Raw genomic sequence first — 12,217 nt, forward strand, 5'->3', positions numbered from 1 at the left:
TTTTGGCCCATGGAATATTGGCGAAGAAGAGTACTTGAGAGTTTGTGGATACTCATTTTCCCTAGTTTAGTTTATCCCTCCTGAGTTTAAGAACCAGAGCCCTCGATTCATCATCTAAAGGAGAGAGATGTCAGCCCGAGGGATGAGTGCTACCTTTTGTAGAGGCTCCAAGAGAAATCCGATGGCAACGATGACAATCAGCACAATGATAGCAGAGATAAGGCCAGCTATCTGTGGAGAGGAGAACATTCTCATCACAAACTCAACTTTCCCCCAGGGTTCCAAATCCCCATTGACTCAAGCAAAGATGGGCCTCTTAGCAAAGACCCCCCAGGACCTGAGTTTTGCCTCCTGTACTCTCCTGGACCCCTGATCTGGAGAGAGCGGTACTTGCTGCAAATCCTCTGAACGATCCACCAAATATGTTACTTGCTCCCAAGGCGATCAACTCCTGACAGGAGAGCAAGGAGGAATCTTTTTTAGATGCAGCACCATCAATATTATGTATGCAAAGTAGTATTTCAAGTTGCCTAATTAGACCCATTGTCGGTTGTATACTTACCTGATTGCCATCAATGGGATAATCATACTTGAGGGAGTAGACGCTGGCCACAGAAAAGGCCACTGCAAAGCCAACAATGGCAACGCCAAAGGAGTCTCCAATGGTATCTTGGAAAGTCTGCCTGCTAGGTGTGATAGGGGCCTGAAACCTGAAATCGAAATTAAGCAAGTCAGAATGTTGCCCACCTGGTTAGAAGCCTTCAACAGCATCCATGTATCCTCAGGAAAAAGTCCAAATTCCTTAGCAAGGCCCCAATGGCCCCTTCCCCCACATCTTGCTTAATTACTACCATTTCTCAGAATTTAGACTCCAGCTATACCAAGTTTTCTTTGTTTCTCATCACCCATAATCTCCCACCTTGGAAGCTTCTAATTGGCTGTTCCCTCTGCCTGAACCATTCCCTTCATCCCCATCCTTCCCTCCAGAAAGTCATTTCTCATCCCCAAGGTCAGGGTTAGGTGAGATTGTCTGTGCTTCTCCAGTGTTTGATTCCTCCTGTTTCCATCCGCCCTCCCAACCGGAAACTCTCACCCAGACCCAGAGCAGGGACAATGACTAGTTCACTGTTCTAGGACCAGGATCAAACACTTTTCACAGCATATATCAAGTGGTCAGTATTTGTTGAGCAAGTCAATGAATGAATGAATGCATTCTAGGCTGAGTTGTGCCTTTCAAGTATGACTAGCAAGAATTTAGCACCACTGAATACCTTGCAATCTGTTATCTTAATGTTGAAAAGCAATGCTGCCTGGATTTGATATAAGATTGTAAAACTAGTCCAATGATAGTGATAAATCTGATATGATTTTGCTAGTATAGCTACATTACAGTGTGCATTTAGATCAATATAAGCTTCCTGCAAAACATCTCAGATCCCAGTTGTATTGTTACATTGGTTTACAAAGCATCGCTCATGATACCTCCAATAGTTATCCATGGATGAAGGCTCCTTGAGCAAATACAGTTCTGAGACAAGTAAAGCAAGATATATTTCCCTGCATTGATAACAATAACCTTTCACGGGAAACTCTTAGCAAACAAGCCCTGGACTCTGCCCTGAGCTCCACTAATCAGCTACAGCCAACTGCAGCCGTGATGGAGAGTGGGTTTCCATTTAAAGTGAGATTGTGTCAGGCAAACACTGAAGTCACAGAGGATATGTCTGTGTTTATACTGCATGGACTTAGAGCAGTTAAATAACATTTACTAAAATGTTCAGCTCCTATAAACATCTGTTTCTGATGTAAAACTTATTACAACTGGGTTAACTGGGTCCATTCAATTCTTTTTAAATTGCTGTTCATGTTTTTTAAGTGTTAATACAGTTTTAGTTCTAATTTCGAAGGAGCACTATTATTTCATATTCTGCAGCTTTTATAAATCAGAAAGTTAGCTAGGAACATTATATGTGTAAAATATAAAATGAGTGATACAATTTGCATTTTATACCAAAATACCCAGAAGCCTGCTATTATTATTTTGTTCTAGCCTCTAAACGCCATAGGCAGAATGATGTGATGGGGATTTGCAGTCTGAAAACTGGACTGATTTCCTGGCTGTGCTTACCCAGTTTCCTCATATGTAAAGTGCTGATAATAACACTTGTTCTCTTTTCTTCATAATTTTTGTGGAAGGTTCAAATAAAACAATGAATGTGAATACTGTTCACACACTGTAAAGTACAAAGTGCCTCTTAGCTACTATTACAGTGTCCCTCTGGAATCTGAATATATCCTTGGTGTTCTGATTACTATTTCAATGATCTCTCTCCTTTAGCCAAGTATTTGCATTCAGTGTACATGACTTCACAAAGTCACTTCTAAAATGTCATATTCATTAATAGCAGATTAGCAATAATTAATAATCATGATCTTTCATTTATATTCTATTTGCAAACACCAATGGGCATTTAAAATGTTCACTTAATCATCACTCAGGAGAAGTGGGAGTGTAAAAAGCATGTAAAGTGTCTGGCACAGTAATTTAGGTGATCAATTAAGAATAGCAGTAGTGCAGTTGAATACTTACAGTAGGCCAGGCACTTCAGGACATCACATGCATTAATTAACTCACTTAAATCTTCCAAGAATCCTATGTAATAACTACTATTTTTAGCCCCATTTTTTACAGCCAACGATATTAAGGCACAGAGTTTAATTATTTGCTCAAGGTCAGGAAGTGAGTCTGGAGTAAATTCTAGGCACTCTGCCTCTAGAAAGCATGAATTTGCTTACTGGGCTACACTGCCTCTCTGTAGGGTGTGATGATCTATAAATATGTCACCCCCTTCTTCACCCACACATACTGTGGAGAGATGTCCGTTGACATTTAAAATACATCTACTAAGTAATGTCACTGTAACTCAGTGATCTTAAGTTTATCTTTTATTTCCAAAATCCTTCTGACAAGATAAAGTATAATCGCTTGAAAGTTGCAGAGTAGAAACCCTAGAAATAGTCTTTCAACTTCAGCCTAATTTCTACTATTTAAAGTGATATTTGTGATCTAAATATCATAAATATAACACATTTTTATCTGGTGATAAAAATATTTTTTGCTTAAAAATATATATTTGCTTCTCATAGAAGTTCCCTAGTGGCTCAGACAATAAAGCATCTGCCTACAACGCGGGAGACCCGGGTTCAATCCCTGGGTCCGGAAGATCTCCTCAAGAAGTAAATGGCACCCCACTCCAGTATTCTTGCCTGGAAAATCCCATGGACGGAGGAACCTGGTAGGCTACAGTCCATGGAGTCCCAAAAAGTCAGACACAATGGAGCGACTTCACTTTCACTTTTCACTTTCTATTAGAAGTTAGTTATTTTTAAGTCAACAATGAAATGCATATAAATTCTTATTCCTAGAATAATTCTTGAATATTCCTAGGTACTGGAAGGAGGGAAGGTTTTCATTTTTGTTTTCATTTTGTTTCATTACCAGGAATACAATGTTTCCTTGGTAAGCAAGCTGGAAGAAACTGATGCCATGGTCAGAAGGCAGAGAGAGGAAAGAGCACAAAACTGGATCTCCCTCAACAATTGAATAAAGGCAATGGACTACATTTTCAAACTCCTTGTACAAACTGCACCTCCCAGCCTTTTGGAGCGGTAAGAGTTGTTCTGGGCTTGTTTTGAACTTGATCTTGAGAAAGGACAGAGTGTGCCCATCTGGATTGCTCAAGCAGTGTGTGGCAGGTATTCCTTCAGTGTCTCCTTTGAACTATTGGAACTTGGCTCCAGTAACTTCAAACAAAATACTACATAATGTTTATGGTAATTAATGGCCAGGGAAATCTGGTTTCTCTCGGTTCTTTTTTATGAGAAGGAACAATTTTAACCTCTTTTTCTGCTTCTACTATCTTGCTTTTACGTGCTTGTGAGTCCCTTCTCTGATTTGTGAGTTCTTTCACATGGAGACACTTTCTGATATTAAGAACTGCAGACCTGATGTCCTTCATGACTTATTCCTAGAAGGACAAAAGTGAGCCTTCCTCTTGGATGCATGATGGATGCCAGATACAGGGAGAGTGCTGAGGTGGGTTAATGCATTTCAGCTTAGAGTCCTCTGTCACTACTGCTAACTCTCTAATTGGTGCTTGAAGATGCCATCATGAGAAAGACACTTACCCAGGTTTCATCTCCCCAATCACAGCCACATTAAACCTGCTTTTGAAGTCAAAGCCATAGGACACACCTGTTGCGATCACAGTCTGCAAAGTTGCAAATTGCCCAAGTTAGAAATGGGAGATGTCACTAAGAGTCTTGCTTTGAAAAAAAAAAAAGTACCATTGCCAAAGGCCACCCTTTGACCTATTACATAGGAATCTCAAGCTCAGGTTTGGCTACTTTTTGAAAAGTCCCAAGGCAATTCTAATGTACTACTGAAACAGAACCACAGCTTCATTCCAATGAGTCTATCACCAGGCTTGTCTTGCCTTACATGGAAAGAATAAACCCCAAATCATCAAAGCAAGTTATTAAATTATGAATGAAGAGAAATACCACACTAAATGTCATACCAGAAACTGCAGCGAGATTGCCTGTCTCACCAAAACCTCCTAATTTACAGAGAGGGAGGGCTTTCAACATAAAAACACAAGGCAGAAGGTGCGGATGGGATGATTTGAGAGAATAGCATTGGAACATGTATATTACCATATGTGAAATAGATCACTAGTCCAAGTTTGATGCATGAAACAGGGCACTCAAAGCCAGTGTACTGGGACAACCCAGAGGGAGGTGGGAGAGGGGTTCAGGATGGGGGACACATGTACACCCGTGGCTGATTCATGTTAATGTATTGCAAAAACCACCACAATATTGTAAAGTAATTAGCCTCCAGTTGAAATAAATAATTAATTTTTTAAAAAGAAAAGAAAAAACACAAGGCAAACGAATTATGAAAGGAAACCTGAAGATGATCACTTACCACAATGAGTTCAATTGGGATGGGCACTGGAAGCTTGGCTTTGTAGCGCTGATTTATTTCTTTAACCACAAATACCACCACCAGGATAACCAAGGATGTCACAAGGTCTGCAATATTAGTCTTCTCTATTTGTGAGAATACGGACTCTAGGACCTGAAAGTATAAAAATTAAAAAACCCAAGTGCAATATTAATGTGTAATTTGGATACAACACTTAATTCCAAATACATAAAAATAAACGTAAGACATGAAAGGACTGACAGATGGATAGCAATTGCCTGTTCTGCTCATGTTAAACCCTAGTAACTGTAGAGACTACATGGAGACATGTGAAGAGTAAGTTAGCATAGCATCGTCATCACACTGGTTTAGCAATGCTCTTCATCTAGTGTCACATTTTCTGGGATGCGTTTCACATTTTTATAACTGGTCTCTTCTACTCTTAGGTGTCATTGCCATCATTTTTTTTGTTTGTTTCTTGTTTTTATTATTGGAGGAAAATTGCTTTACAATGCTGTGTTAGTTTCTCCTGTACAACGAAGTGAATCAGCTATATGTATACCTCATTTTTCATTTCATAATCAATACTATTGCTCTGTCCAGGGAATCACCTTTCACCTCTGATAGTTTTTCTTAGCATGTTTCCCCTTAATTCCTGGCTTTTATTTTTTAAGGTTCAGACCCCTTATATTTCTTCATTGACTCGCTCTGTCACTTTGGAAAATAGTTTCCTGGCTAGCTGTGCACTGTTTACAGTCTTAATTCCCAAGGCCAGTTGGATTTCCATATCTATGGGATCTGGACAGCTCAAGCAGGCCCAGACTAGATCCCAAATGACTCCCAAAAGATTCCACTTCTGGAATAGCGCTGAATGGGAGTGAGAGAGGTCTGGTTCCAACTTGGAGCAAGTTTTGTCTCAGACTCCCAAACGCTGTCTTGATAGAAGCACTCACAAGCCCCAAAGTCAGGAAAGAGAAGGAAATAACAAAGAACAGAGAGGGAAGAATTTAAGCAGAGACTTAAAAAAGAAAAGATCAATGGAACTAAAAGCTTGCTTTTTGAAAAGATAAACAGAGGAGACAAACCTTTAGCTAGACTCACAAAAGAAAAAAAAGAGTGAGGACTTAAATACATAAATTCAGAGGCACTAAGAACACTGTTCTAAAGTACATCCTCCAGAGGAGAGAAGAACCACTGTTCTATTTACATATTTGCCAATTTCCTTTTGCTTTATAAACAAGGATACATAAGAGTCAGAAGAATTTCAATTCTAAAAAAACAAGACCTGCTTTTTTAGAAATAGGGATGCAGTGCCATCCAATTAGCACATTTCTTTCAACATAAGATTTTGAGAAAGATTTTAAAACTCGGGACAAAGCTTTTCATCATGTGAGCCATCATTTTTTTTCTTTTAAAATATACCGAAGAGTCAAATCTAAAAGAAGTGATACTTAATTTCTGTTGTTTACATCAGCTGCATGGGAGTTGTGAAAGATTTTCAGTGTTGCTCTCTTTGCCACTAATTTTTTCTTCATACGAATACATTTCACAGCCTGTTGATTTCCTGGAAGTTGTTAAGTAAGCCCCACAGCAAAGGCACAAAAGGAAAGTTCTTTGGGAAACATGAGAGTGAATTTCATGTATTCCTTATCTTTGAAGCAAAAAAAATACTCACTTTAAAAAGTGAAAATGGATCGGTGTGTGCCGGGACTGTCAGCTGAAGCATAAATTTGAGCTGGGAAACCAAAACATGAATAGCGGCAGCGGTGGTGAAGCCACTGATAAGGGACTCGGAGAGATAAATCACCACGAAGCCCAGCCGTAGAACCCCCATCAGCAACTGCAAAGAGAGAGCAGAGCCTTGTTAGTGTAGATTCACAATACACCTCGGCAATCTGAAAGATCAACCACTGAAATGGTTCAAACTGTGGAGATTCAGCCTCCACTCTTGGGTCTGGAAGAAAAGTGTCTCAGCCTCCTGGAACACCTCCCATTAAGGTACCTCCTTCTGCTTCCCTCCTCCCCACCCCGGCCCCAAATGTTACATGGTGTTCAAATAGCACATCATTTCAGTTTACCTCCAAGAACTAGCATGTTTCTTTTCTTCCCTCTTTTGAAGGCAAGGTATTCTTAGGAGACTCACCCCATAAACTTTTCATAGCAGAATTTTATCTAGTATCAGTCCTCATAATTTTTTCCCAGGGAATTGTCAGTTACCTCTTTTTGGTTGCTGTTGCATACATGGGCAAGCATCCATTCAGATTCCCTCACAACAAGTTGGTCGACTTTTGTTGGAAAATACATAACTGTTTATGACATCAAAATTGCTTGATTTTAACTGAGGGCAAAACTGATTCATTCCCCCAAAGCATTAGGATTTTGCAATAATGTAAATGGATATAGAAAGTTGGCCTGACTCTCCACTCCTGTCACCAGAATGCAACCTGAGCTGTGAGTTTGCAAAAGCACTAGAATCGGAGATGCACCCAGACCCCATCATTGAACTGACATATCACTATGTCTTGGTTTGAATTGACTTTTTTTTTACGCTTTTGTCTTTAGGCAACACCTTGAGGAGTTTGGCATTATCACTATCTAACATCTTGAGGACAGGAGAAGGCAATGGCAACCCACTCCAGTACTCTTTGCCTGGAAAATCCCACGGACGGAGGAGCCTGGTAGGCTGTAGTCCATGGGGTCATGAAGAGTTGGACACTTACTGAGTGACTTCACTTTCACTTTTCACTTTCATGCATTGGAGAAGGAAATGGCAACCCACTCCAGTGTTCTTGCCTGGAGAATCCCAGGGACGGCGGAGCCTGGTGGGCTGCCATCTGTGGGGTCGCACAGAGTCGGACACGACTGAAGCGACTTAGCAGCATGGTGGTGGGGGTGTGGCTTGGAAGTAAGTCTTTAAGCCCCTCCCTAATCTATGTGGACTATAGAATTCTCTAGTCAACAATATTGGAGTGCGTAGCCATTCTCTTCTCCAGGGTATCTTCCCAACCCAGGGATCGAACCCGGTTATCCTACATTGCAGGCAGATTCTTTAACATCTGGGGCTTTCCTGGTGGCTCAGATGGTAAGCTTCAGGGCTTCCCTGGTGGCTGAAATGATAATCTGCCTGCAATGTGGGAGACCCGGGTTTGATCCCTGGGTCAGGAAGATCCCCTGGAGAAGGAAATGGCAAGCCACTCCAGTATTCTTGCCTAGAGAATCCCATGGACAGAGTCCATGGGGTCACAAAGAGCTGGATACGACCGAGCAACTAACACTTTCACTTTCAATAAGAAATTGGGCTTCCCAGTTGACTCAGTGGTAAAGAACTTGCCTGCCAATGCAGGAGCCACCAGTTCTATCCCTGGGTTGGGAAGATCCCTTGGAGTTGGAAATGGCAACCCCCTCCAGTATTCTTGCTGGGATAGTCCCATGGAAGAGCCTGGCGGCCTATAGTCCATGGGGTGGCAAAGAGTCAGAAACAAATGAAGTGACTGAGCACACACACACAATGTGAAATCAGAAAAAATTTCCTGGCTGCCAGTTTCTCTATTACTTGCATACAGTTCTGTTTAGTAAGCACTGGGAGTGTATCAATTCCCAGGTATTTTATTGAATTCAGCATTTACTTGTCATCACATGTGCCTCCATGTTCTCATTTTTCCTACTTTCCAGACCCACGTTCACTCCTCTTTGCAAAGTGGATCTGTCCCTCTTCTTATGGTTGCCATGAGTGACTCTTCTTAAATTATTTCCAGTGGGCCACTGAAGGAGGCACAACAGGAAGAGTTGGGAGGGGTGGCAAGAAGGAGAAAAACCAGAAAGATGTGTACCAGTCAGGACACATAGATTGGGGAGGGTAGATTATGTGACAAAATGCTCACCTGGATGATTCCAGAAAGAATTGTAACTGTTGCAGCCACCATCACTTTCTGCTCATCTATTGATGAATCATTAGTCATTGAGCTATTAGCGAATGCTGAATCAGCTGTACTGTCTGTTGGGGTTAGTCTCACAACTACTGCTCCCACCATCATACTCAGAACTGGAAATGGACCTAATAAGACAGGGTGAATTGTAGTCATTATGCTTCCCCATAGCACAGTTGTCTTTCAACCAAAATGTAGCATGTAGAAAGATTACCATCTGGAGTTCTGTTCTCCTTCCCAAGCCCCAGTTCTAATTTGTAATTACAAGAAATTATGACTCCTCTTCTGGATGTTGCACAATATGGAATTGATACAATTCATGACTGGGGCTTCCCAGGTGGCACCAGTGGTAAAGAGACCGCCTGCCAATGCAGGAGACATAAGCGACTGTAGGTTTGATCCCTGGGTTGGGAAGATCCCCTGGAGGAGGGCACGGCAACCCACTCCAGTATTCTTCCCTGGAGAATCCCATGGACAGAGGAGCCTGGCAGGCTACAGTCCATAGGTTTGCAAAGAGTCGGACACAACTGAAGCAACTTAGCACGCATATACAATGCATGGATAATGTCATTCATAAAGAAAAAGCAATGAGCATTAATTAGCCCAGTAATTCACTTACCCACAGATATGTGTCTAGAAGTGCCCAAGAAAAAGTAGATGATGACTGGGAAAAAGGCTGCATATAGCCCATAGCCTGGGGGGATGGTGACTAGCAGAGCAAATGCTAAACCTGTAAATATACAAGCATCAGTGTTTTTATTTCATGCAAAGGGATCATAGAAGTTTTTATTAGGGTCTTCTAGTATTTAAGATTGCACCTTAAAACTTGTTTTATTAACTCAAATGTATCAAAGATGTAAATGTAAGAGCTAAAGCTATAAAACTATTGCAAGAAAACTTGGGTATAAACCTTTGTGTCCTTGAATTAAGCAAGGGTTTCTTAGTGACATCTATAGCATAAGTGGCCAGATTTAAAACACATAAACTGGACTCCATCAAAATGTAAAAATGGGTACTTCAAAGATACTATGAAAAAGGGGAATGACATCCCTCAGAAAGGGAGAGATTACCTGCAAATCATATGTTGGATAAAGGTCTATTATCCAGAATGTGTAAGCAACCTTTGCAACTCAAAAATAAAAGACACATAACCTGATTTTAAAATATACAAAAGATTTAAATTAGACATTTCTCCAAAGATATACAAATGGCCAGTAAGCACATGAAAAGATACTCAACATCATTAGTCATTAGAAGAATGCAAATCAAAACCACAGTGAGACACCATTTCATACTCAGTAGGATAGCTAAAGTAACAAAGGCAGACAGTAACAAGCATTCACAAGGATGTGGAGGAATTTGAATCTTCACCATTGCTAGTGAATTATTATATGACACAGCAATTATACTCCTAGGTATATACCCAAGAGGATTAAAACATACGTTCACACAAAAACTTGTGTGCAAGTGTTCATAATAGTATCAGTGTTATTCATAAAAGCCACAGGGTGGAGACAACCCAATGTTCATCAACTCATGAACGGACAAACAAAAGGTGGTGTATCTACAGAGTAGGATCTTATTCATCCATAAAAGTGCAGGAAGGACTTGTACATCATGGGAGAAACTTGCAAACATTATGCTAAGTGAAAGAAACAAGACACAGAAGATTGATATGTTCTATGATTCTGTTTGCATGAAATGTCCAGAATAGATAACTCCAGTGAGACAGAAAGTTGTTGCCAAGGGGCTGGGTGGAGGGAGGATGGGAAGTGATTTGCAAGAGATTTGGTGGTATGCGTATGGTGAAAATGTCTCAGAAGTATTTAGCCATGATAGTTGCAGAACCTTAGTTGCACAATATTTTGTAAATATCCAAAACAAACAAACAAACCCAATACTGAATTTACACATTAAAAGGATGAATTTTGTGATGTATAAATTACATCTCAAAAAAAGTTACCTTGCAGTACAGCCACCAGCCCTGTGCTGATTCCAGAAACAATGTCACTGAGGAGCCATTCCTTTATGCGATATGCTGGCAACCAAGATGCTATGGGGAACAAGGAGAAGGCAATTTTCTTGGCCTTTTGTGCAGAACAGCTGAAACAATGAAAACCACAGGTCAGTTAATTAATATCCAATTTTAAGTTTAGTACCTATTGTAGATGGAAATTTGTTAAAGATGATATCATTTCACTAATCTTCCCACTAATATTCACCTCTTTACACGTACTAGCTGCCCTGACTACCACCAAAGGATTTTTTTTTAAAGAAAAATACTTCTTTTCTTTAGCCACAATAGAACTTATTTGTCATCCTCAGCTTGACTTGTACAACACTTGACAGAAAATTTTCCTCTGTCCTCATCTATCAGTTTTCTGATATGGAAAGATTGTGTCGAGAGCTGAGATAGTGTTCATTTCAGAGACTACCTTTCTAGCCCTGGAGTAGGAGGTTTGGAAATCAAAGAGGAAAAGACTGACTCTGGAGACTGGGCTAGAAAGAAGAATTTGGAAGCTTAAAAATTTCAGAGAAAGTGTTTCATTTACTCCTAATACCAGTACTTTAGAAAATATCTTACCCGCACAACTTTTTGAGATGATCCAGAAGCGTCTTATGATGTCTTTGTTTCTTCTTATGTTCTTCCCCAAAAGCATTTGCAGAATACACTGGCCTGGCCACAACGTACTGATTCCCAATGGCTTCGATCATTTTGCTCTCTCTGATGGTTGTAGTAAGTGGAAGACCTTTGAAACTATGTGGCAAACCCTTCTTGCCTTTAGCAGGTTAAAATGCCTGAAACCAAACAGAGCTTGCTTCTTAAATAACTCAGAGATAATGTGATGCAATTTACAGATGAGTGAGCTCTGAACTGAATGTTACCACCTTTTGAGATCAAAAGAGGCTGGATTAAGGGACCTAGACTGTGTTTTGTGACAATGATATCTCTTTTTACTGCAATGAGCTGGACATGGATTCATTGGGTAAGTAAACAAGGGTTTTGATTGATTGATTTTTAAAAGATTGCCAAAGAACAATAGGAAGTGACTCAGTTTACTAACCAGTCAGTGCATTTTTGATTTGTAAAGCGAGATCTCAAGAAAAGAATTTACTCAAATTTTTTTTTTCAGTAAAGTTTCCAAAGTTATGGCATTGTGGATACTGGGACAGATAAGATTTAAATCAAAGTCTATTCATTGCTGCTAACTCGAGCCAAGGCTATTTCATTTTATCCATCAGAATTTTTGTAATATCTTTTAAAATGCTTTTAATCTGAAATTCAAGGCATATTGCTCAT

General features: G+C 40.1%; 1 protein-coding gene across 1 annotated transcript in view; it reads right to left on the minus strand.

Moving 5' to 3' along the window:
• Window positions 1–11,754, minus strand: part of SLC26A3 (solute carrier family 26 member 3) — a 26,127-nt gene extending 14,373 nt beyond the window's left edge. Inside the window, exons 1-10 of the mRNA XM_055590267.1 lie at window positions 11,501–11,754; window positions 10,880–11,019; window positions 9,536–9,646; window positions 8,872–9,044; window positions 6,666–6,830; window positions 4,991–5,143; window positions 4,189–4,271; window positions 563–710; window positions 338–451; window positions 154–231 (exon numbers count right to left, since the gene is read on the minus strand). Coding sequence (XP_055446242.1) covers window positions 154–231; window positions 338–451; window positions 563–710; window positions 4,189–4,271; window positions 4,991–5,143; window positions 6,666–6,830; window positions 8,872–9,044; window positions 9,536–9,646; window positions 10,880–11,019; window positions 11,501–11,631 — 1,296 coding nt within the window. The 5' untranslated portion in view covers window positions 11,632–11,754. The remainder of the gene's footprint in view (window positions 1–153; window positions 232–337; window positions 452–562; window positions 711–4,188; window positions 4,272–4,990; window positions 5,144–6,665; window positions 6,831–8,871; window positions 9,045–9,535; window positions 9,647–10,879; window positions 11,020–11,500) is intronic.
• Window positions 11,755–12,217: the final 463 nt, after the last annotated feature.

Source organism: Bubalus kerabau, chromosome 8, assembly GCF_029407905.1.
Source record: "Bubalus kerabau isolate K-KA32 ecotype Philippines breed swamp buffalo chromosome 8, PCC_UOA_SB_1v2, whole genome shotgun sequence".
NCBI lineage: Eukaryota > Metazoa > Chordata > Mammalia > Artiodactyla > Bovidae > Bubalus > Bubalus kerabau.